This window comes from Tachysurus vachellii, chromosome 7 (assembly GCF_030014155.1).
Source record: "Tachysurus vachellii isolate PV-2020 chromosome 7, HZAU_Pvac_v1, whole genome shotgun sequence".
Classification (NCBI taxonomy): Eukaryota; Metazoa; Chordata; class Actinopteri; order Siluriformes; family Bagridae; genus Tachysurus; species Tachysurus vachellii.
This window is the reverse complement of record NC_083466.1, coordinates 11,459,663-11,486,691: the sequence shown is the minus strand read 5'-3', so window position 1 is coordinate 11,486,691 and position 27,029 is coordinate 11,459,663. Positions and strand designations below refer to the sequence as shown.

Below are 27,029 nucleotides of genomic sequence, written 5' to 3'. Positions count from 1 at the left end.
GTGTGTGTGTGTGTGTGTGTGTGTGAACTTAATGCATACTTGGTGATGTTTTGCTGTTGTTCTATATCCATAGTCTTAGTGTTGTGATTAATGTCAGTGTTGTTAACGCGCGTGGAAGTTTGTTTTCAGTTCAAGCTTTTGCTTAATCAAATGCGTATCAACAAGCTTTTTTAAATTTTTATTAATATCTCTGTAAAAAAAAAAGCTCTAAAGTAAATAAGAAATCTGTTCTACTTCTCCGTCTGTGCCACCTACTGTCCCCCAGGGCTGTTTATTATCATCTAACGTCATCAGATCTTTATATTCGTTATAAATGTCCCAGACAAACAGGACAGAATAAAGAAGGGATCGGTTCAGTCAGTAGGTTTAAGCAGATTCGGTTCCCTTTTGCAGGAGGAAAAAAAGGATCAATTAAACTGTTTGTTGCTTTGAAGCACAGTTTCTGAAGCTTTGAGTTTGTTCTGAGGAAACAAGTGCTGGGCGAAATGCCAAGCAGAATCTGTCCTAATTACACACGACTCACTGCAGGCGGAGGTTTTCACTGGATTTTTGTGCACTTGTGAATTGGAGCCGGTTGAATTGTGTGTGTGTGTGTGTGTGTGTGTGTGTGTGTGCAGCCTGAGACTGAGGCAGGAGGCTGCACTGTTACAATCTGACTGATCATTCTAGCATCACTGGTGTTTACATTACAGCAGTCGGTTCATTTGCAACCTGAAGCATCCTGACCAAACGTTTAAACTCTCCAGGCTTTTTAACCATAGTATGATTTTTTTAATATATATTTATTTCTTTTTTCTTCATGCATTGCATGAAATTTTGCAACATGTAGCAATACGACTGAAACAGGTCTGACATGTCATGCCACCCTAACATGGATGTGAGTAGAAGGAATAGCAAACACACATGATGCAATAATAGGACCATATTATGCCTCCATAATATTCCAGTAAGGGTTGGATAGATTCACAGATTAACATCAAATACTAGTGTAAACAAAGAAGCATGGAATTGTTTGTTTGTTTATTCGTTGCGGTCTAAACTTGTAATATTCCTTATCACGGTCTGGGCATGAAAACCGGCAAGACAAACTGCATACTGGTAGTAAACTTTACCAGGACACAAAGGGGACTTGATTTACTAGCGTAGTGCAGTGGGGAATCTCGCCGCAAAGTTTGGGAAATAAAACGCCTAATTTAGGTTCTGTTTTGCTTCTGTTCACCTTGACTGACTTTGTAAATGTGTGGTGATATTTCCTCAGTTTTTGCACTCTGTGTACCTCACTGGTCATGATTTATTGAATAGAAAAACCTAACTTTTCATGTTTACATTAGCTCTAAAAGGAAGTTCTGAAGTACCGTGTGTGTGTGTGTGTGTGTGTGTGTGTGTGTGTGTGTGTGTGTGTGTGTGGACACTCTGGTGAAAATCTACCTTGCCATATTTTCTTGTGTCGAAATATTAAGGCCGTAAATCACCACGTTCTAATTTGAAAAGTGCTTGAACCATGCACTGTCGGCTGTTGATGACAGGAGGTGTACCAATTGTAGGTTTGCTTTAACATCTCTGCTGTAACCCTCCCTTCCTTGACAAATGTGTTGCGAGGCCTTCTGAAAAAGTTCAAAACCAGCAGGAGGATACTTAACCTCTAATAAATCCTGCCTTATGACACAGCCTTAGTGATTCTTCGGAACTCCCTTTTAGAACTATATGGTATGCAGCCTAATGTGTTTTTGTGGCATGACAAATTAAGAAGCCTAAGTACTTCCGGAGGTTACTTGCATGTTGCACCGAGACATCATTTCATAATTGATTTGACAAAGTTTGCGATCCAGAACGAATCGAGGCACATCAAGGCTTCATGGCTGTATGTCACTTCTAAGAAGTTGATATAGATTGAACATCAGCATGAGCTTCAGATGATAAACCGACCAGCTGTTTATTGATCACAGACGTTCATATCTAGTGTCTTGTTTAGTGTGTACTCAAACCGCAAAAAAGTGACCTTTCTAATTCTAAACTGCTTCAGACATGAGTCACTGATTTTTTTTCCATGTTTCCTGAATAATTCACAACAGGGCTCTCTGTGGCCACTGAATTCAGATAAGCCGCTGTCTTAGACAGGACAGAATTTATGGAGTGCATGTAACGTAAACAATCAGCCTTATTATTTGGGGTCCTGGGAGGCTCCGTCGTCCCCCCTCCATCATGGCCTCCCGACTTGTAGCTTTGATCACGCTCGCCAGCGTCGAGAGGAGCTGGGAGGGAAGTTGGAGGAAAAACCTCGTGCACAGACGGGCATGTGTTTGACAGTTTAATACCAACAGTCTCGTCTATAAGAGAACAGCAGTATCTCCCTCCCTCTCCCTCTCTCGCTCTCCCTCCCCTTCTTCCAACCTCTCATCTTCCAAATATCTTTAGTCACTTCCTTTCATTCTTTCTTATTTATTTATTTATTTATTTATTTATTTGAATCTTTGCCACCATCCGACATTACCCATCGCACAGCTGTTCCATGTTATACAAAATACCTCTGTGATTCGTGTAAAAAGGGAAGGCTTTTGTTTATTATATTGGTCATTCTCTGTAATTTTCCACATTCATAAAGTGAGCTGAAGTCATCTAAGGAAACTTGACAGTTGTGTTTTGTCACACACATCATTTTCTGTGAGTGCATGCTCAACTTTGTGTCCTTAAATGACACAAATCTACAAGCATGTTGAAGTGTATTGCTGGATGGACGAGAAATGCCATCAATTTGGAAGAATTATTGCCAGCTAGACACATTTTAAACAGACTCCAGTCTGCTTGGCTAGAGAGAAAAAAAAAGGCTATGATTAGCGGCCATGCTGTGTAGCCTTGGAAACCTGATATTTAGTGTCGGGAGCCTGTTGGGGGAGTGTATGTGTTTTTGGCGAGGGAGGGGTACAGGGTAAACTCAAAAGAAATGGACTGGAACACGGCTGTACATTTCACCTGCGCCCATTGATGCCAGCCTTTAAAAAAAATCACTAAAATATAGCTGTGTGGCTTTTGGGTGGTCACAAGGCTTCCCATAATTTAGCAGCGAGTGCAAAAAGTGTTCTCTTTGTCATCACAGAGAGGCTTTAGGGACTGTCACCTTCAATTTTGCACAGTGCCTGCGGTTTTGTTCAGACACATGGTAAACTGTCTGTATACGTTTTATTCCTATAAAGTCTAGTAAAACCCTTGACACAAAGAACGAACGGCTCATATTGTGCTTTATAAACAGACCGAAATCTCACACTTGTGGTTTGCCGACAAAACGGACACTATGTATACAAGTCGTGTACACGTCTATAGAAATCACAGGGGGTGATATGGTGCATTTGTTCGACATTTTGTGGGGGAAAAAAAAAAAGATGTTAAACTATTTACATTTTGAATGCCTTTCACTAAATTGTTTAAACACGGCCCCTTATGCAGCTCATCTGTTACAGCTTAATCCAAAAGACTTCGATATCTAACCACAGATGGAGGGAGCGTGAGCCAGATAAACCAGCCATTGAAGGAAGTGTGAAGCCAGCACAGAACATGCATGTTCATTTAAGGAGTGCGAGTAGGACATGTAATCGGAAGGCAGGCCATATACAAATACATCTTATATGATCAGGGATGTTTGACTGCTTATGATGAATTAAAATGTTGCCATAGGACAGATTTGGAAGCATGTGAATGTGTAGATTGCATCAGTTTCATTCAGCTTCTCAGTCACTTCTGCACTGGTCCATGATTGGGGAAAAAAAATGTCAATGACCTCTATTAACTCCTCAAATTGTCAAAACAATTCTACCTTTGCTAATAGGCTGTTCTAGACCATGTTTATTATCTTGTAACGAAAGGCTTGTGAAATTGTAGGTCCTGGAAAGAGGAATGAGTTCAGTTAAGGACAGACCCTAGACCTATGCATATCCTGTTGGTCTTTGAGGACAACACTCTCCTAACCAATACACAATTATCAGACTGTAAATGACTATAGAAAGGATGTTCTTCATAATAACACTTTCCAATGTTTATAACAATTTATAATCACACCCTCCAGTTTCACCCAAATGAGGACGGGTTCCCTTTTGAGTCTGGTTCCTCTCAAGGTTTCTTCCTCTTCCATCTAAGGGAGTTTTTTTCTTGCTACAGTCTCCTCACTCATCGTTCATTAGGGATAAATACAAACACATTTAAATATAAGTCTAATATTTATCTTGAACTTTTGTATAATATTAATCTTTGTATAATAAACTAATCGTGCTAAATGTCTTATGGTCTTTAAAGTAAATTAAATATCTACCCTCAAAAATCCGAACACTGAAGGCTGCAGTCTGATTGGCTTGCTACACTTCCATATAAGATTCGCTAACATTCAGCCGCTAAGTTATTCCGGAGTTTGGTGTTGTTTACCGAGTGCCAATCAGCCAATCGTGTGGCAGCAGTGCAAGGCATACGTTCATGAAGCTGCACACCAGCAGTTCACATTAACCATCAGAATGGCGAGAAACGTCATCATGGTGATTTTGACTGAGGTCTGATTGTCGGTTCGAGTATTTCTGCACTATATATGCTGATCTCCTCGGATCTTTACACACATCGGTCAATAAGAGTGCACTCAGAATGGTGAGGAAAAACTAAAAACATCCATTTTGTGACAGTTTTGTTGGTTAAAATGCCTTGAATGCCTTGAAAAATGGCCAGATTGGTTCAAGCCAACAGGAAGGTTATAGTAACTGAAATCATCACTAACTTTGGTGAGGGAACAAAATGGCTCAGAACACACAAAAACTGAAAGCTTGTGGAGAATAAGCTATGACAGCAGAAGACCGCATCAGGCTCTGTCGAGAACGGGAATCTGAAGCTATCATGGGCACAGACTCACTAAAACAGGACAGGTGACGAATAGAAAAATATCCAGACTGTTTTGAGTCTGTAGCTCTCTGATTACTGTTCTTGGATGACAGGAAAGGAGCCTGATGTGGTCTTCTGAATTTGGAGCTCATCCATTGAAAGCTTTCATGCTTTGTGTATTCGGAGATGCTTTTCTGCTCACCACAGTTGTGAAGACTGATTGACTGACTGTATCCTTCCGGGTGGTTTGAACCAGTCTAATCATTGTCCCCTGACCTCTCTTATCAACAAGACATTTCCACCCACAGAACTGTCACTTGCTTGATATATTTTGGTACTATTCTGTGTAAACCCTAGAGTCTCTAGAGATATGAAAATCCCATGAGATCAGTTTCTGAAACACTCAAACCAGCTGTTCTGGCATCAACAGCCATGTCACAGTTAGTCACAGAGATCAAGTTTTTCTTTTCTGTTCCGATTTTTGATGTGAACATCAACTGAAGCTATGATTGGCTGATTAGATCATTGCAAGAATCAGTAGGTGTGTAGGTGTTCTAATAAAGTTCTCAGCCTTTATGTAATTGTAGTCAATATACAATGTCCTTTACAGCATGAGTTAAATTAGCTGAGTTTGTGCAGTCATGGTTTCTTAGCCACATACTACTAACTACTGGTTTGTGAGAGTAATGAATGACCTGATTTCATTCTGTTTCTGTACCATATCTAAGTGGAACCTGAAAGTTCATTCATCTTAGATGTCAAGAGTCTTCTGTATGCTGTTCATTTCAGATGAGATAGATAGACAGATAGAAAGGCAGACCGGCAGACAGAGAGAAAGGCAGACCTGCAGACATAAAGATAGAAAGGCAGAGAGAAAGACAGACAGGCAGGCAGACAAAGACAGAAAGAAAGATAGAAAGGCAGATAGACAGGCAGACATGGAAATTCAGACCGCCAGATAGACAGGCAGAGATGGAAAGACAGACAGACAGGAAGAAAGAGAAAGGCAGGCAGACAGACAGACAAAGACAGAAAGAAAGATAGAAAGGCAGATAGACAGGCAGAGATGGAAATTCAGACCGAGAGATAGAAAGACAGACCGACATAGGCAGGCAGTGAGAAAAATAGAAAGGCAGACAGACAGAAAGAAAGAGAAAGGCAGGCAGACAGACAAAGACAGAAAGAAAAATAGAAAGGCAGACTAGCAGACAGATAGAAAGTAAGTAATCTCTTATTTCTTTCTGTCTGTCTTTCTTTCCATTGGTCTTTCTTTCTTTTTTTCTTTCTATCTATTTGTCTTTCTTGATTTTTTTCTTGATTTTTTCTTTTTTTTGTCTCTTTCTGTCTTTCTTTCTTTTTTTCTTTTTTTTTCTTTCATCCCTCCCTCCCTCCCACAGGAAATTCAGGCATCCAGTAGCAATGAGGTATTTTATTTATATATAAAATAATAAAGAATATAAAAATGTAAAGTAGCAGCAGGTAATAAACAAGTAAATACAAATGAAAAACCGTATTAAGTCTCTCCTCAGTAGCTGAGAACGTAGCTAAAGAAATGGGCAGATTTTCTGCTCTACATTTGCACTATTTCTCTGCAGTTCTACAGGAATATAATATAATTTATTTGATCTCTTTCTAATGAAATAAATATGTTGAGAAGCTGCAAGGCTGTGCGGTGTTATTTGGCTTGGTGCAACAGCCTTTGTAGTTTTTTTTTTTTTAAGTCTAGGATGCATCCTCTGTAACGACAGCCAGCTTTTTTTTTTTTTGTGTGTGTGGTATCTGCAAATCACACCAAAGAGGAAACAATCTGAGAGCATGAAGTAAAAGCATGATTGTGCAAACACATTTTTCCAATTAGAGCGATCACGACAGCTTCGCATGACCAGCGTGAACTGTAATACTTAATTGGAAGAGGAGAAAAGTACTTGTTTGTGTTTTTGAAAAAAATGATCAGCTGTTGAAGATTGCCCAAGCTGATTAAGAGAAATAATTAAGAATTACAAATCAGGGAAAGTTTTATAAAACACGGCCATGTGGAGTAGGGTGAATGTTAATGCAGTAACCACCAGAATCGTCTCCGCGTTCCTCTTTGCGGGCAGCTGATGATCAGATGGCCGTGTTTGCCCGTGGGGGGGAATAACATGCCTTTTAAATCTGTCTGTTGCTCTAGCTGGTCACTGATCTGTGGTATTGTATGCAGCACATGTCCAATAAGTTAAGACCCTGATGTGGCCTTAATTCCAGCTGTCTTCAGGCAAAGTACGGCTTAAATGTCATTCGGAGATGTCTAGCAAAGCCACGGTGAAAGAGGGCCGGGAAGGCAGAGATCGTTCTCACTCGCTCAGAGGAAACAACCTATTCTTACTGAGCAGCTGAACCCGGGAAGAGTGGGATGATGGAGGGAGTACACTGAGAGAGGAAGAAAAGAAAGTTGTGGAATATTAGTTAATCATGTGGCGACAGTGTTATTCTCAATGTGTATAAACTGTGAATTTATAGAGACGAACTGCTGTTGATGGTTATATTCTTTCCTTCTCTCTCTCTCTCTTATTCTCTCTCTCTCTCTCTCTCTGTAAGTCCTGTATGATGTTACTAAAGGAAAATTTAGCACTCTTTTATTAAATGTTTGTTTGTTTTTGGATATGCACTTCAAAGATTAATCATACATCTGGATTAGATTACTTTCAGTCAGGATTTCTTCCTCATTACACCTCTAGAGCTAGTCTTATAATGATAATATGATGGTGTTCTTTCTCCCTGTTTACTGCCAATTAATAGAAGCAATTCTCCAAGTCTAATAATCACAATCTTCTTTATGATCATCTTTAAATCATAATGTTCTTAAAAGTTCTTAGTATCTTTAGTAAGCACTGATGCAGTGCTGGTTTTCCTTCATACGGCTGAAATAGTCAGGCTTCTTGCTGAACTGCTTCATGTCTCTTCTCATTCTGGAAGTCCTAGATTTCTCATTCTGGAAGTCTCAAGATTTGTCCTAAACATTTGTCCTGAAACAAAAACGTCACATTTGTTTTTCTTTACAACGTGAGTCATCGTAATTTTTTTTAAATTTATTTTGTTTTTGTTTTATTTCTGGTTGATGTTTTGGAATGACTCAGCAGTTGCATGTGCACTAGTACACAGTGACTGTACGCAGTTTAGATCTGAAAACCGAACACAATTCGACGGATGTCTAATCACCTTTGGACTTTTGGTCCAATCCGAGAAGAGAAGGCGGTATGACAGTATTAGTTATCATGATGCACTACATCTCACAAAAGTATCTTTTTTTGTTGTTGTTTTCAAGCAGGTTTAGAGCCGTTACATTAGAAGCAGCTGCTTTGAATCTGAAATTGTTAAATGTTCAAATTTATTACAGACTTTTAACTTCAAGTTAAAGCAGTTAGATTTTAACTTCCTTCTTGTCACTGTGATAACATTTCTGTATGTTTTGAGAGCATTTGATTATTTGACTCAGAAAGCATTTTCTTCTTAACAGAAACTTCTACGTGAAAACTGTAGAAAAGAGTAAGGTAGTAAGTAAGGTAACCTGCCCTGCATTACAGTTAGAAAGGCTCTTCTAACAGCTTCTGTAGGTCTTCTGTGTTTGAGGTGGGGGAAAGGAGAGTTTCTCAGTGACCCAACGTGTTTTTCAGCTCCCTCAGCTTTCGTCTCCTGGCAGTGGTCGAGCCTAAGATTAAACATCTGCGAGAACAAGCCCGTAATTGCTTTACGACCGGGCAAAAATCGGATCTACTTGTATTGGTGGTGCACAAAGGGCTGAGGCCATGAAACTGCAGGCTGTCTCCTCCACTGGAATGAAAGGAGCGGAAAAGGGAGGGATGGAGGAAGGGATGGAGGGAGGGAGAGACGGAATGGAAAGGGAGGGGGGGGTGACTTAGGCGCAAGAGTCCAAAACAGGAACTGGGCCATAAATGCTTACTTACTCTCTCTCTCTCTCTCTCTCTCTCTCTCTCTCTCCCCCCAACACCCTTCTCTCTTTGAGTGAAAGGAGGTAAGGGCTGTGAGGAAGTGGTTTATTGAAGCGCGGTTTATAAAGGCTGTCTGCTAGCAAAGTCTTTTAGTCCTTCACCATGCATTTGCAAGAGTCGTAAAACATTTGCCTCCTCCTTTGTCCAAAAGCAGGACTATTTTTCTCTTCATCACTGCACTAATCGGGAAAATGAGAAATTACCTTTGGACTTTTATTTTTTGAAATTAGTTTCCAGAAATGAAGGTCTATCTTTTGAGGCACTTTGTTTGTGATCAGCCATCAGAGAAGCTGTAGTAGTTTTAGTAGGTTCCATACTTACAGGAACAAACAATTTGGCTGATTTGGTTGACTTCTGGATCTGGATTTGTCTGAATGTTATTGCCAATTACTACCCAGGTTGAGAATAATAATAATAAGAAGAATAATAATAATAATAATAATCATCATTACTATTTATTTATTTTATTTTTTGTTTTTTATTTTTTTTAATGCAGAAAATCTGATTCATCAGTATACGTGCATACACACATCTGTCATGTGACTCCAAAAACAATAAACATGCTGCTTGAGTCGCAAGGCCAAAATCATTTTTTCCCAGGGAACTGGAGAGATTCATTTAGTGTTTGGCATAGATGTGGTTGTGGTGAGTGTACGAGGGTGAAATCTGAGCCTCTGCTCTCTCATTGAGGGGGAATCCTGCCGTGGCTATTGTCTGCTTGGCTGGCAAAGAGAAGCTATTTAAAATTGTCATAAATTCCACACACCGAGGGCTCAGTGTGAGGTGCCGGGTTTTTTTTTTTTTTTTTTTTTTTTAGTGGAATACATTATTAGTATTATTATTTATTTATTTATTTACTTTTATTTTTTATGAGCTTCCCATCTGCTTTGTTCATGATCAGTTTTTAAACATTCTTGTTTATTCCTTAGCGGCATTAAACCAGCTTTTATACTGTCCGTGTACAATTAGTTCAAGAATTTCTGGCACTCTTGCATCCTGCCTAATACTGTAATGAGGCTTTGATTTAAAAAAAAAAAGTGCTGCTGAATACCTTTTTGTGTCTTTTGTTGGAATGGGAGTTAAATTACCGGGCCTAGTGCTTGAAGTTACCAGGCACACTGCTGTTTTGCTTTACAGGGCTTGTCAGAGCCTATTTTAATAAGAAAGCCCTTGAACCCGAGGGAGATGGCCAAGTCGATATAAGGAGATTGTCTTGCATCTATAAGCAGGGTTTTAGTGGGCAAGGGACACGCAGGATGGCTTATCACCGCTATCACAGTCCTTCAGGACCTACATTCTACAGTATGTATCCGGGCTGCACGATCCTCAACGCTCAATGCTGTAGGAATCATCACTTTATTTCGACTTAGAATCGATCTCATGCTTCACAAACTTATGATTCTTTGACAAACGTTCGAGTCAAGAAGCTCTTATTGTCATTACGGCAGTATATTACAACAGCTGCATCAGTACACAGTAAACTGAAACAAGGTTCCTCCAGGATCCTGGTGCTACATAAAACCCAGCCCTCAGGAGACAACACACACATGCTACAAAAAGTGTACATGTGCACAAGCACAGTACAATAATACACAAAGAACAGTGCAGTGTCGACCAGTACACGGTTTTCTGAGTAAAATGCTGTGAATGTAAACACAAAAGACACAAAGACGATGTCTGGGGTCCATACAGAGGTTTGTGTTTGTGTGAACATTTTATGTACATTCTTTAAATTCTTGCGTTATAAATGAGAGCCAATGTATGTTTTTTTTTTATATATAAAAATTTTTTTTTATATTTTTTTATTTATTATATATATAAAATTTATGTTTTTGATGTCAAGCGTTTTTTGTTTTTTTTGTTGTTTTTTTTTCTTGCACCAGCCTAAAGACTCAACAAAAATATCTGCTATTTACTATAAAACTTTTTATTCAGATTAGGTTGCCAAGTGCACAGTGTGCATCCTTGTGGGGATAAAAGGAAAGCAGCATTATTAACAGCTAGTTAAATCATTAGTCTTTGCTACTGTTTCCTCGTCTGTTGAAATCAGGCTTGGTATTAAAGGCCCACATGCTGTATGACAGACTGTTGAGCATAATATTGTACATAACATTGTATACTTGTTTGAGGCTAATAACCTTCCTGTAGATGTTTGAATCATTTCAAAATTCACTCACAGCTCAAAACATTTATTTTTCTTCTATTTTTTGTAAACTTCTCGGGTTACGAAGAATTGTAGTACGGTTGTTCGAATGCAGAAATACTGACTTTATTAAGAAATCTAATTCAGTAGAGTGCTGCAGGGATGTTGATGATGTATTATGTCTTTTTATAGGCCAGCTGGGAAGTTTTGCCTAGCATCACTCCGATTCCCCTCGACATAAAGCAAATAGGATTTTTTTTTCATTGGCTTTTGGGTTATTGCAGAAAATCAGCTTTGACCAACAAACGTTTATGATTCTTATAAAGTTTGTTCAAGAGAATTTTCACAAATAAGCCTGTATGAATATTGATGCCTAAATACAATCAGCAGGAGCAAAAAAGCTAAAGTTAAGTTCTGTCTGAACTACACCATGATCGCATGACTACAGTGTCGCCACCACAAATCGTCTGATGTTTCTGTCAGTCGTTACGTATTAAACATGTTCCCTGATAAATCTCCACTGTGCTCTTTTTGTGGACGGATCTGAATGAAGGAAAGGTTTTGATCTTGAATAGTTTGCCTTTAGGAAGCCTTTAGTAGCTGAGTTTTCCTGTCTGGTGTGATGATGTTTAATTTCCCAGACAACCTTCTGTTGTCCCGTCTGTAGTCACTTGTTAGCAATCGCTTTTTTTTAAGACGTGTAAGACTTAAAAAAAAAATTAGTCATATTTTAAGTCATAGAATAAAATAGCCTCTGTGTTCTTAAACGCAAAAGCTGTTTCAGACATTTAATCAAAAACCCATTGATTTGAAGATGGACGCAGAAACGCGAATATCTAAACTAATTTCCGGGTTTTTCTGACTCATTCTTGCACATTCTATTTAGGCAACTTTTTAAAATTCTTGAATCCCTTGTGCAGCCTTTGTATTGTATTTTATGAATGAATCCAAATGTGTCTGTCTTTAATTAAGGACTGTAAAGCACAATTTAATGTAGTTAGGGCTTACTACTATTCAATTATACAAAACCTTTTGTCCTAAAGGAGGTTTTTTGTGTGTAAACAGCTGTATGTGTGAGATTGCTTTATTTTCTTTAGGTTTTTTTTTTTTTTTATTCCATTTGGCAATGTACAGAGGTAAGAAGCCATGATGAGACACGAATGTAGAAATCATCAGCGGTCGCATTGGTGAGCGTGAAGTGAAGCAAACGTGTACAGTATGAAATGAAGACGTATTATGATGTTTCGAGGTTACTTTCACTGAACAAACCTGATCTGGATGTGTTATGTTGGTTAATTGTTATTGTGAAACAGCAGTGGTGGTCCAGCTTGTTGCATTTTAGGTACCTGGGTTTGTTGATATCGTTACTGGGCTAGTAAGTGCTTAACGGTGGCATTTCCTCACTTCCCTTCCTCTCGGCAAGTCTTCTTCGTGCTCTTGCATAAAATTTGTGCGGAATGGATTCCATCCAACTTTTAATCATTTAATAGGGAGGAGGGGAAAGTTTTGGACATTAATGCTCCCTAAACACGCCACATAAGGTGACATTGAGAGCAGGCTGTAGTGCCTCACAGAGCTGGGCTTTAAGATCGCCTCTGATGAGTGGTTGATGACAAGCACTGCAGCTTGGTGAAGAAAGAAAAACACACAAAAAAAGTCTTATTTCAGAACTCAGTCCCCTCTAGTCATATGGCAATATGCTGAAAACAGTACTACACCGGAAATTAAATCATGCGAACCAGTCAGAGGCACCGGCTGGCATTAATGGAATTTTAATGAGAAGCATCATGAAATCTTATCCAGGCACTGATCACTTTAGTATGGTGCCAATTAAAGGATGTGAGTGCCCTGCTTTGGGTCTTGTAAATCTTTCCCAGTTGATGCCTATAGGGCATCTGGAAATGGGGAAGAATTCATGGTGTGCTACCTCCCTGGTCAGCGGTCAATTACTGAGCGTTGAATCTAATAGAAAAGACGAAAGGGAGTTCAGTCAGGGCCAGATTTATTTATTATTATTATTATCTTCTATTGCTTTCAGTCTCTTTTTTTCTTATCTTTTAGGTACATGATTTTTAATATGTAATGTTTAAGTAAACACTGTTAAAACAGTAAGTTGTATGTATGAATTTAAAGCCCTGTGGCTAATGATTATATTTACATCTACTTTCTGCGATTCTATGCTAGCTAATATTAGGTAGCTAAGAGGAAGCTAAAGTCAAACAACAGGGCTTGCAACTGAATGCTGCGAAGATCCAAAATGTTGACGTATGTTTGTATACTTACTGTATCTACAAACAAGGCTGTACATAAAACAGAATTTTATTTTGGCTAAACATAAAATGGAAGCTAATCATGTTTCTGGTTATAGCGTTGGTTGCAATTGCTGTGCACCATTTTGTTTTTTTTTGTGTGTGTGATTGTGGTCAAAGGCGTTAAGATGACCAACAGATACCCAGCTGTGAAAATGTGCCAAAGTATTTGCAAGGGAAAAAAATGGTAGTATTTAGAGTAGATTTAGAGTATATTCAAGGTAGTTGCTGCATTCTTTGCTTATTCATGTTTCTTTATTTATTTAATACAATAATTTGTTTTTAGTCACAGAGAGAAACTTTTTCATGAGCTTCCACTTGCAAGCAGATAACATTAATACAAAGGAGTTAAGAAGTGTTTCCCTTGTACTTAACAATATGTGACAGTCATGTTTTTTTTTTTTTTTCTATTCCAGTCATGGTGCTACATATTTAGTGTGATTTGGCACATGACTGTTTTCTCATTACCTGCTCCAGACAAGTTATTAGCCTTACTGCCTAGTCCCACAACCCTGCTACTACTTGGGACAAATGGCTGGTGTCTCAGCTTCATCTTAATAAGACAAACCTTATTGGAACTCTGACTCTCGGCACTGTTTGTAGAGCTGTGCTGAGAAGAGCCTCATCATGTTCTGTTTAAATTTCAACCCCGGATGTTTCCATTGACCCACAATGCCTCTGTGCTGTTGAGCTGGATTTGAAAACAAACTAGTGTTGAAGCCAGCAGTGCTCCAGGTACACGTTCTCGCCCTAGGCTGACATTTGGAGATGTGCGGTTGGGAAGCCGAAATCTTATCCGGTTTCAATATTGTGGTTGGAAACACTGAGCAACAAGTGCTATAGAGCTGAATAAAGTGTACTGTAATATTCAGAGATCTGGGATTTATTTACACAGCACTGGTATATTTGTAGGCTGGCATTTTTATGATTAGTATTTATTTATTTATTTATTTTGTTTTGGGCTCCAAAGAGGATAATGCTCTGAGGTACTGTGTGTTTTCCGGGAAAACGGAGGTATACACCCCTCATGACCACATTGTCCCTGGTGAGAAAGTGCTTCATTTCAGCTGCCATGGTTTCCCCTGTTTGAGGTGTCAGTTTACACCACTTGTGAGCAGACTCAGTGTTCCCACATGCCTGGTTCCATGGCGTCAACTCCGTATGTGAAGAGTTTACCCTATGGGAATTGCAGCTTAACTTGAGCAAGCTTTATATTTTTATTTGGATGGTTTTTCTTCACATCCTTCTGTAGTAGTCAGACAATATCCACCGTAAAATATAGGTGCAAATATATTTAAGTGCACAGACTGTTGGAAAAGTTATTTACACACAAATATGGTCAAAGTTCTGACACTTTTTTTTGTCATATTATGAAGTGATTTTCTTAAAAAACTTAACATAAAGCAGTGCCCAAAATATCCTAAAAAGACATATCGGTGGTAGAATAAATGCAAAAATATGTCCAATACAGTTGGAATGCTTAAGGACACTTGTCATTTAAGATGAAAAATTATGAATGATCATCGAGAAACCCTTGTTTATGGATTTAGCTTACTGAAATTTGCATTTTTCACTGGATGTGAGCAGTAGCCACTATACCAGAGCACTGATTTAGCTGCCTTAAGAGCCTTGTACCTCACTGAGGTCTATGGAAATGTTCAGCTCTAAGAGCAGTGCCTTATCTACAGATATTTCTATTCTTTGTAGTTTACTTGAACCAGTGTAGTGTGACTAAAAATAATGGCCTGAAAAGTCCTGTATGGATGTCTGGTCTGTGTGGGGCAATACCTGCCAGTCTGCTGCTGTCTAAAGGCCAGGTCCACACTTAATTCAGTACATCTAAAATGTTTTTTTAAAACTTACTAAATCTGTGCTGAATATACACTGTTACTGTGTTTACTGCAGCTGGGCAATGCTATACATATAGATATTGTGATAAATTATGTCTCAGTGCACTTTTCTGAGATATTACAACTATCTACTGTTTTGATTTTTAATTTCTGCTGAATCCTTGTTATGGAATTTATTTACCCATTTCTGTGTTAATATTTAATGACAACCAAAATAAATAATTTATCATAGAATTCCGATTTACTTTTATTTATTTATTTGTTTGTTTGTTTGTTTTTTTCCCCTCACCAATGCTGTTTTGCTGGCTTTGTTGTCAGACTGTCTGTCTGTCTGTCTGTCTGTCTAGGTTTGTTTGTCTGTCTGTCTAGATCTGTATGTCTGTCTCTATGTAATAATAATAGTATTCAAATATCATGATCTGTGCTTTGGAACCAAAAAGTTAAGGCAGTTGAGGTGGTTTAGTGTGACAGTCACCAGCAAAGATGGATAAGTTAAGCAGAACAAAGGCTCTTTATGTGGTTGGTATAAGCACTGAGAGCACAGGGGCTGGTCATACTGCAGTGATCACACAGGAAAACTTGCACTCAGGAGTGATGCTGTATTGTACAAATCTTTGTTCAATTAGAGAAGAGCGAACAAATCAACACACACTAGTTCATTGTCCGGGCTTTGTGTTTGGATTACATGACAAATCAGAGGACTGTCTCAGAACAATAGAGCAGTGATTTGATCCATCTTTGTTTGATTCTGTATGTCCTACTGCACTTCAAATAATCAGACAGCATTTTCAGTGGTGAAAGAGAAGGTTTCTTTATAAATGGAAGAAAATAATGTAACATTTTTATTTCATCCTTATCAGTGTGAACATGAGCACAGGTTTACTAGCCACATTAAAGTTTCATGTGATGTGGCTGATGTTGCAGAGTCAACAGAAAGAGCACACCTGAGTCTTGAGAGGATTTTTGCTGGCTGTGTCTCTTTTAGTCTGTTGCCTTACTGTCCTTACTGGTAGTTCTGCTAGAGCTACTATGTTGTAGGCTGAACGTTGGCTCTTTTGTCCTGAAGAGCTTCTGTATATATATCTGAAGAATATTTTGGATCCTGGAAAATTCAGCAAACACTAAATTATTTAGGAGCAATTTTCTGAGAGTTTAAATTGCATTAGAATCAGTGCCTTCATGTGGCATGTATAATGTGCCGAGGCTTTCACTTTAGACCAAGGAACGGCAGCATTGGTCACCATTATGGCTGGGAAAAGAGGTGGGATCCTTCCCGATGTTCAAACCTGGGTCCAATTATGGATTGTTTTTCCCTCGTTGCACTAATTGTTTATTATTTCAGGCTATTCCCGCTCACGGATTCTTTATATTCACTCCATGCACCAGCACCTTCTTTCTGAGAATGGACCACTTCAGCTAGTTGCTAACTTCAAGCACACAGTTCAGCAAGTCCCGACTTAGAAATTGTTTGCGATACATGAACGTGAAGTTAACCCGAGGCTTTGTAATTAATTTGCCAAATCATCCTGGTTGAATATGTGATTAAAATATGAACAAGGTGTATGTTTGCTAATGGTCAGCCACCTCAAATAATTTAATGTGCAAAAACCTTACACACAAATGCCACTAACCAAGCTAAACTTTTGCTTACTGGATTTTAAATCTAAATAAATTTCCAGCTGTGGGGGCACAGTGGCTTAGTGGTTAGCACGTTTGCCTCACACCTCCAGGGTTGTGGGTTCGATTCCCGCCTCCACCTTGTGTGTGTGGAGTTTGCATGTTCTCCCCGTGCCTCGGGGGTTTCCTCCGGGTACTCCGGTTTCCTCCCCCGGTCCAAAGACATGCATGGTAGGTTGATTGGCATCTCTGGAAAATTGTCCCTAGTGTGTGATTGCGTGAGTGAATGAGAGTGTGTGTGTGTGCCCTGCGATGGGTTGGCACTCCGTCCAGGGTGTATCCTGCCTTGATGCCCGATGACGCCTGAGATAGGCACAGGCTCCCCGTGACCCGAGGTAGTTCGGATAAGCGGTAGAAGATGAATGAATGAATGAATTTCCAGCTAACTAGCTAAAGTAGGTCTGCACATGCAATACTAATGATAGACATGTTCTTACATGAAATCGACCTAGAATAATGTATTTGAGTGAGGGGAACATAAGAAATTTATCCCCTTTAAATCCTTTGAAAGTCACAGTTTGTGTTGGTTTTGGATTTTCAAAAACTGTAACGTGCAACCTCACATAGGAAAATTTGTAAAACTTCTGTTGCATTCATTTTTAGTTAGAATTAACTGTGCATCCCATTTTTAGCATGAATATTGCTAGTTTGGGGAGTGAAGGAACTTCCTCAGTGAAACAGCAGGTGACCTAAAACCAAAGGGTCGAGTTCCTTCCTGTTGTTAACAAGTTCCATATCACTGTGCAGCATGAAATAGTCTAGAAATATCATTTACCTGCCAGTGTGGTTGTCCTTTCGGGCTGCTCACTGTTCGGAACTGCCACAGCTGATCATCTGGTCCACATATTTGTGTTTGGCACAGGCTTTTCGCCGGATGCTTTTCCTGACTTATCCGGGTTTGGGTCTGGCACTGAGAGTTGACCCCTCAGTGTCTGGGTTAGTTCCCTGCCTGGGAATCGAACCCGGGATGTAGCAATGAGAGCGCAGGATCATTCCGCTACACCACCAGGGGACTGAAATATTAGTTACTATAATTATGTTAAAACTATACTGAGATATTAGTTACTATAATTACGTTAAAACTATACTGAGATATTAGTTACTATAATTACGTTAAAACTATACTGAGATATTAGTTACTATAATTACGTTAAAACTATACTGAGATATTAGTTACTATAATTACGTTAAAACTATACTGAGATATTAGTTACTATAATTATGTTAAAACTATACTGAGATATTAGTTACTATAATTACGTTAAAACTATACTGAGATATTAGTTACTATAATTACGTTAAAACTATACTGAGATATTAGTTACTATAATTACGTTAAAACTATACTGAGATATTAGTTACTATAATTACGTTAAAACTATACTGAGATATTAGTTACTATAATTACGTTAAAACTATACTGAGATATTAGTTACTATAATTACGTTAAAACTATACTGAGATATTAGTTACTATAATTACGTTAAAACTATACTGAGATATTAGTTACTATAATTACGTTAAAACTATACTGAATCCAGAAATGACACTGGTGCTCATGCGCATAAGTTACTCACATAACTGCTTACACAATTGCACTTGACTTTATTTATATTATTTAAATTGCTTTACATTACACTTAATACACAGTTCTAGAATTAAAATGATTTATAATCACACTCTTCGGTGTCTCCCAGAATAGGATGTGTTTTCTTTTCTTTTGAGTCTGATTCCTCTCAAGGTCTCTGGGAGTTTTTCCTTGCCACAGTTGTGTTTGGCTTAATCATTAGAGATAATTGTTATATTACTTTATATAAAATCTGCTTTGTGACTATGTCCATTGTCCAAAAAATAACATTGAAGCATTTCTAATTCAGTTTTTCCTTTAAGATTTTTTGACTTATTTGGTAAAAGTACTGGAAGATTTGTGAACCCAAAGAAAGAAGGCTTTACAGCATGTATCGAATCGATTTCAGCTTTAGTTGACCTGAATGCAGGTGTTCAGTTGTACTGAAGATTGTTTTGTGTGTGTGTGTGTGTGTGGATATATCTCATTGTGGAGTCTTTGCTTCAGTTATAAGATGGTAATCGGACACTAAATGGAGAGTCGATTTCACTTCCCTTAGACCAGATTGTTGCTAAGCCTGGCCGTTTAGTAAGAAGTGTAATCTGAAACGGTGTTGGATTTTTGTGTATATTAACTGCTCTTCACAGAGGACAGAAAGGCTGATAGAATCTAATAGTGCATTTTAACAGTTTAGCTGTGCAATGATCTTTTTTTCTCTCTTCTTCTTCTTCTTTTTCTTTTTCTTTTTTCTCCTGCGGTTTTGTCTCAGGATTTTCCGGCTTTGCCTCATTACGACCCAGTCTTGAAGAAAGGGCAAATGCTTTCTGACTGACATTGTGCTGTGATTGGCATTGTGTGTGTGTGTGTGTGTGTGTGTGTGTGTGTGTGTGTGTGTGTGTGTGTGTGTGTGTTCAAGAGCACGTAATAGAAGGCAGGGGTTCTTTTTGGCTCTTTCCATTAAGGAAAAAAGGCAAAGCGCTCTCCACTCTGGCTCGGTGTAGTTGCTGGCCAATTTCCTGTTCCAGGTCAATGAGTGTATTGTACACTTTGCTTGTCCAGACTCCCACTTCCAAATGTAAAGTGACCTTTTCAACTCAAGCAGACGTTTCACAGCCCCAATAATAATCTGATCATTTTCCAGCTTACATGTGTGATTCTCTTCTTTTCCTCCTTAGACCTCATACATTTTTATGCGTGACTTTAACATGTACACCAAGTGCTTGGAAAATATTGTTTCTTCTGTTGAGTTTTGTTGGTCTCTTTTTGCTGGGTTTAGAAGCTAAAACAACCTCAAAGGCAAAAATCTTGACAATAGAATTACTATAAATATAAAAATCTGAGTTTTTTTTTCTTCTTCATTTCAGTGTAGAGGTTTTGGCAATTAAATAATTGAGTCAGTCCCATTTTTTTCTTGTGCTTTCTCATTTTACTTTTCCAGATTTTGAACTGAAACCTACTCAGGTCTATGAGCCTTTCTCAAAAACACTAAAGATAAATCCAAATGATACAATTCCACTTCATGGCCTATACACAACAGTGGCTTTATCAGAGAAAATAAACACAGTGCAGTGAATAGGCCCATTTAGCTGTTTATAATTGAACCTGACCCAGTCATGCAATTAATTGCAACCCATAATATTTGTGCAGCAGTGCAGTGTCTGGGCGACGTGACCTCAGGACTGTGGGGTCATGAGCTGTCTGGTCAGGAGAGACGAGTCTCTGCTTGTCGAGGTCGAGTCTTGGTTTCAGTGTAATTTGAGAATGAGTATTTCTGTGGCTCAGGGTTTGGAAATGGCTTCAGGGTCTAGATTCTTACTCGTCCTAATTTGTCCCCTTTTTGTAATTGAAATGTTAGCTGCATTGTAAGGACTTTTAAACGAATACACGTTTGGTTAGTTTGTGTTTATGCTGTGCATGCTGTGACTGGGATGCTCACTGTGTAGAGCTGTAGTGTTGTTGTTTTTTTTATCCCGCTTGAATTAAACCTTGTGTCACATGTGATATTGTTGACGAAGCTCAATAATATCGGAAGCCCCTAACACATACGAATATAATTTACCTACGCTACAGTTAGACAAAATCATTCTTTTGTACCGTTTGTCATTAGGGGGGAAATTTGGTAGACTTTTAGAAAGACAGTTTCTGTTTGAAGCTAATTTGTCTCCAGATGTCCTCGACTCTCAGTGAGCATGGAGCATGGTGACTAATTGCTGGTACCGTTGTAAGTCCCTGTGGGACACCGAGAGCAAGACAAACAAGTGTCTCGTGGGTCTGTCTTCTCAAATTCATAATTGGGACCATCACACATTTTCGTGTGTGTGTGTACTTAGACGTGTACATATGTATGATGAAGCAAGGTTAGAGTGTGAATGAGTCAGATGTGCGATTCCATCTGTTTTTACGAGCTAAAAAATAAAAGATTTCAAACCACTTATATGTGAGACAGAATGTAATCCAAGCTTAGCATTATACTATACCATTACATACTCCAGTTCACAGCTGAGTCAATCTGTAATACATTTTTAAATTGAAAATGTGAATAGATTTGATTCTATGCAGGTCAAAGGCAGCATGAAATTACGGTATTGCATTTCCTAACTTTATATCCCCAGTACAGTTACAGTACAGCTGTGAGACAGGGCAGAGATTCTCGCTTTATTAACCTCATGTCAGGGCAAATAAATAATACACACTGATCTGCTCTGGTTCTTTGGCTGACTGCACTATGATACAGCACACAGATGCTGTGCCAGAACTGAGATATTGATTTATTGTCATAGTTTTTTTTTTTCTTCTTCTTTTTCTATGTATAGACCTTTCACAAAATGCTCTTTGGCAAAGCACTACATGTGTTGGATTGCTGGACCGCACTGTGGCACTAATAATGAATTCCATGCATTGAAAGTTTGATTTTAAGTGAAGATGACTATTTAATCATATCATGCAATACTAGCCGTTTATCCAGGGCATGCTGGTTTATTTAGTATACGGTATATTTGAAATGTGGTGAATTTTTTTTACCTTGTCTCTACCAATTTTGGGCAGAACTGGGGCAGTCGCACTCAGGATTCAGGTGCAGTTTGGTCGTACCGAGAACACGATTTAACCCAGATACGACCCAATTGCCGAAAGTTTCCAAGGAGTTTCCAAAGACTTTCTGATTACGTTTCCAGCTCCGTTCCTTCCCACACGACCCTTAGCAAAGGTTTTATTGTTTTTCTGGTTCCCTTAAATTTATGAACTGTCGAAACGGATCAGGCCAAATACAAAACTTGCCAAAAGTATAAATTTTGCTCTGAATCAAGTTAGCAAGCAAACTAATAACTAAAAATGTCTGCTTGCTTTAACCATCCTGAAAAGGTTTAATATGTACAGCTTCAGGACAAAAATGAAGTTTCCCAAATTTTGATTAAACACTTTAGTTCTTTTTCGTTGAATGTTTTTGGAATAGTTTGTTACAAGTGGAAACTTTCACATTTCCAGTTGCGGAAATCTTGTCAGAACAGAATAAGCTAATGTAGACGTATGAATGTACAATATTGATTCATTATACTGATTCATTATACACATCGGCGGCCTGATAAAATGCGCTGAATTTGCATTTCCTATAGAACTTTTAAACGGAAAAACGAACACAAAATTCATCAAAGGCCACTTCAGGTAACATAGTTTTGTCATATTTGACTTTTGACCTAAGGACGTCTAATAAGAGATTTGACCTTGTGATAAATGATGTCCAGGACAAAAGAAAAATGTCTTAACTGATCACTAAATGTTTGTTTTTGTCCCCCCTTCCCCCTCTTTGCGACAGTGTGCAAGGATCCACCGTATAAAGTGGAAGAGTCTGGATACGCCGGCTTCATCCTGCCTATCGAAGTGTACTTCCGAAATAAGGTATTTATAAAACTGAAGTGTTTATAAAAAATTCCCTTTCCTCAGAGTTTCGTATAAACGTGCTGAACGCGAGCCTACGCTTTCCTGTTCGCCAGGAGGAGCCAAAAAAAGTGCGCTTCGACTACGATCTGTTCCTGCACTTGGAGGGTCATCCCCCTGTCAATCATCTGCGCTGTGAGAAGCTCACCTTTAACAACCCGACAGAGGAGTTCCGAAGGAAGCTGCTAAAGGCCGGAGGGGTAAATGCACATACACGCCTGCTTGGTGTATTCCTTTGTGTCGTTCCTGCCACTGAATTTCATGGGCTGAAAACTAAACAGAGCTGAGAAGGAATAAGGCTCATGAAGGCAGATGTTCTGCTGGACATTCATTAACCCGGAGCAATAAAGAGAACATAGACCCACTAGAGTAAAAATGATCATTGAAGTTAGGTAAATATACTGGAATTAACCTCTAGTGGTTTATGGTACTAAATTGTTTTTTAAGAAGTAATCAGTAACAGTTCTAAAAATAGCAGCATTGAAATTCTGTCCTTGAAGATGCTGGAAGTAAATCCTCACTTACTCTTCTGTTTTTATCCGTTTTAATCTTTTTTTGATCTCCGTTTTATCGCAGAAAGCCCGCCTGTTTCTCATTTTAAGTTTTCCGAATCCGGGCTCTCTACCAGCTTTACAGTATGTTGATGTGGGTGGTGTCTTCATTGAAAGCTGTGGGCATGAACACACACAAACACACACACACACGCACGCACACACACTCACACACAAAAATGCACACACTAATCCCCACAGCAAGCTGAGGGTGTAGTGCTGCTCCATGAAGCTGTATGATTCTGATAAACCCCACTGTCAGTAAGTTGGTCTTAATGGAATTACTGTTCTTCTTAGTCAAGATGAGTTACTTTTGTAGGATGAATAAAAGTGGGCCAGTTCCAACCTGAACCGTCCATTACTACAAGACACAAAAACTGTACTTGGTACCATGCCAGAGGACGCCTGTCCGTGTGTCCGTGTCCGTGTGTGTCCGTGTGTGTCCGTGTCCGTGTGTGTCCGTGTCCGTGTGTGTCCGTGTCCGTGTCCGTGTCCGTGTCCGTGTATGTGTGCGTGTCCGTGTGCGTGTCCGTGTGTGTCCGTGTCCGTCCGTGTCCGTGTCCATGTGTGTGTCCGTGGGATGTGACCTAATTTCCCTCAGTACTACTTTACAAACAGGGTGGTGTAGCACGAATCAGTGCTGTTGATTGACAACGAGTGTTTATCCAGGACGTTGTTTAATTGTAATATCAGTCTACCTCAGCAGGGACTTGAGGTTATCTTCAATTTACCTGATGGTTTTGGCCTCTGGGAAGGATTTTGTCCTTCATCATATGTCATATAAGTAAAGTATAGTATCATTTGTCAAGGATGTGTTTTTTTTTTGTTTTTTTGTTTTTTTATATCTCCCTCACTGGCTTGTCTAATTGTTTGCTTTCTATTTTGATAGCAACGAGATCCTCACAAAAGAAGTTCAGAAGACTCTAAAGTAAGGATTTTATTATTAGGGGTTCAAGCACGAAGCGCTGGAAACCTATTGTTTTCGTTAGGATTTTTATTATTATTATTATGCTGTGAAATTAAGTCGTTGTGCTTTAGTCATCAGAGTTCCTCACATAATTCAGTAGGTTTCTTGTTATCCTCAGGTCATGGTCATGCAGGAAGGCTCGACGTCTCTGTTCGGTCAGCACCTTAAGCTGCCCACTTTACCCAGCAGCTCACTGACACTCAACTTCTCTGATGGGAAAAAGAACAAATCCTTTCCAGGAGCAAAGGTTAGTATAAATATCCAAGTTTATTCCCTCACGGCTTGTACAGTAAACCGAAAGAGCTGACACTCACCAAAAAACAAAAACAAAAAACGCCAAATCTCTCACCCAAGGAATTTTTATCTCTTCAAAGAACTTTTCTTAATCTTCCATATTTGGCAAGTTCAGATATGTTCAGGGCATTTAGCTGAGATTTCGAGAGACGTTAAACATTGGCTTGAGTCAGGTATTTCTTGGCTGGGATAAAGGCAAGTGCTTACATTATGATGACGTAAACTAAGCAGCAGGGTGTCCTGTTTCAGGAGGCATTTTGAATTAACTGTGAAATACTTATAGACCATCAGACATTTTCATTTTTTCTCTTTTTTTTTTTTTTCTACAGTCTGTCTGAAAGAACCATTTAAGAAACGGTTCAGTTTTTTTTTTTATTTTTATTTAAGGCTTCACCTCAGTTATTAGTTTCCAGCAGTGTTGCACAGGGAGCTTAGAAGTTAAAACCCTTTTTTCCATGTATCGAGTGAAGCACATTATTCTTTACGCTAGTAAATCGTGCAGGACCAGGCACCTACATATTTCTTCAGTTAGGTTTTATTTTTAGTCTCCAGTGTCATATCACTTACTGTGATCCAGCTTGAAGCGCTGCATGCAAGCAGAGGTTATGGGACTCCCCTACCGCACATGGAAACGGTTCCAAAACTAAACAGGCCCTCGCACGTGATGGATTACTGACAGATCAAGGGTCACCGGTAGCCCGGCTGCTGCACAACTACATCAGCTTTCTTAGCAAATGGGCAAAAGACGGTCCATGTTCTGGTATCTTTTCCATGTGCTCTGGTTTGTGTGTGTTTGTGTGTGTTTGTGTGTGTTTGTGTGTGTTTGTGTGTGTGTGTGTGTGTGTGTGTGTGTGTGTGTGTGTGTGGAATCTTTGCGTATGTGCACAAACACAACCTCTTTAAGGTTTAGAAAAATGTAAAAGTTGCATACATGTCATCCGTCATACTTCAGGTTGCTGCCAGTAGCATTTTCTATCTTATATTTTATTATTTAATAGTATTTCAATACTATTAGTCTAATTAAATCAGACTTCACTTAAATAATAAGAAGCAAGGCTTCTCTGTTTAATTTGGTTTCCGCTACTGGTGTGGCTCCAGCCTTGTAAAACATATATAAATGAACACTCTAAGCTTTCTGTCAGGTCGAATTGTATTCTTTGGCTCACCATGAAGAAACCTCTTTGTGTTTAATGATCCAAGGGTCAACAACAGATAGAGAAAATAAAAAGCTTTAGAGGTAGTTTAGGCAGGTCATAACACCACCTCTGTCTAGACTTCCTAATGGCTTTACAACACGAGTGAAATATTGACAGGGGCTACAACGCCTGACCTTGGGACAGAGCGACCCAGTCATTAGGCAAGGAAGTGGATTAAAGCCTCCGTGTCTAGGTTATAACTGAGGGCTTCAACTTCCACCTCTACTGTAGCTCTCATGTCTCTCCTATACATTATGTGTGTGTATGTGTGTATGTGTGTGTGTGTGTGTGTGTGTGTGTGTGTGTGTGTATGTATATAATATATATATATACACACACATACACACTCCAAAATTAGACAGGATGTAAATTCTTCTTTTTTGAGTTCTGTTAACACACAATATATGCTTCTCAGACATTCTCTCACACATAGACAAAAACGTTATTTTTCTTCTCTAATTGAATTAGTTTATTTTAACTGGCTGCTCTGCTTATCTGTCTGGTTTCACTCGAACCTTAATCTTTTGTATTTTGTCTGCAGGACGGGTCCAAAAGCAGTAGTGCCCTCACAATCACCACCACCAATAACAGCATCAGCAGCAGCTCACTCAAGCTCCACAAGCCATCCAAGGAGCACAAGGACAAGCCTTCCAAAGACTCAAAAGAGTCCAAAAGTGCCTTCAGAGACTTCAGCAGGGATTCAGGCAAAGTCTCCAAAGACTCCTTGAAGAAACCCAAAGAGAACCAACCCCTGCGTGATGAGCAACCCATTCCTAAGATGGGATTTAAAGAGCCCAAGGCCATTTCTAAGGAACACCGAGCAACTGAGGTTAGCTTCTCGAGCTTGGGCCAAAATAAACGAAGGCCCTCGATGGACGACGAAGCCCACATTACCAAAAAACGGAAAGGAAGTTTTTCAGACTCATCACAGAAACTCCAGTCCAGTTCCAGCTTGGTTCAGCTTCACCACTCGGATAAAAAGGCTCTAAAGGAAAAATCGCAGGTCCGGCATGCCAAGTTAAGGGATAATGAGCTGTCTGAGAGAAGAAAAGTGTCTACATTGCCTCCTTTTCAGGATGTGGTGGACCCAAATGACTCTGATATGGATGACAACATTTCTGCTAAATACGACGTAAGTGCATTGTAGTGTTTCTGCTTCAGTTTTTTTTTTTTGATGTTTAGTTATTTATTCTGCTGATTTTTGCTATAGCTATAACTCTGCCATGAGTTCTTATCTTATGACCCCCTGGCATTGTCTACTAAACATAGCTGCACGCTTTGTTTGGTGTTTTGAACATTTTTAGACACACACGTTTTGTGTGTGTGTGTGTGTGTGTGTGTGTGTGTGTGTGTGTGTGTGTGTGTGTGTGTGTGTGTGTGTGTGTGTGGTGAGCAGACACCTGATTGCTAGGATGTCTTGTTTACACACAGTTTTCCCTGAGTATGCGGGAACTGTGTAATGACCAAACGAACAGGTCATGACAAGCAATAAGAGAATTCCAGTAACACAGGTCTGGTCAGTCAAGAGGGCTAATAAACTTGCTGGGAGTTCTCACCCTGAGGCCTTGTTGTTCTGGGTGGGTTTAAGGGAATCAGTGCCGGATGTTAGATGCCAGACAGATGGTGTCAAAATACAAATTTTTACTTATTAGTTACTACAATACTGCTACTGCAACCATACCACAGTAGGAAAATATCAGAT

General features: G+C 39.2%; 1 protein-coding gene across 3 annotated transcripts in view; it reads left to right on the top strand.

The window, feature by feature from the left end:
• The window catches only part of mllt3 (MLLT3 super elongation complex subunit), a 53,122-nt gene that overhangs the window by 5,466 nt on the left and 20,627 nt on the right, over positions 1-27,029 (top strand). For 2 of the 3 annotated variants that reach the window (XM_060874303.1, XM_060874300.1), the window contains exons 3-7: positions 22,198-22,280; positions 22,376-22,519; positions 23,760-23,798; positions 23,938-24,084; positions 25,869-26,459. In XM_060874303.1, coding sequence (XP_060730286.1) covers positions 22,198-22,280; positions 22,376-22,519; positions 23,760-23,798; positions 23,938-24,084; positions 25,869-26,459 — 1,004 coding nt within the window. The remainder of the gene's footprint in view (positions 1-22,197; positions 22,281-22,375; positions 22,520-23,759; positions 23,799-23,937; positions 24,085-25,868; positions 26,460-27,029) is intronic. The other variant, XM_060874302.1, reaches the window with a different exon arrangement.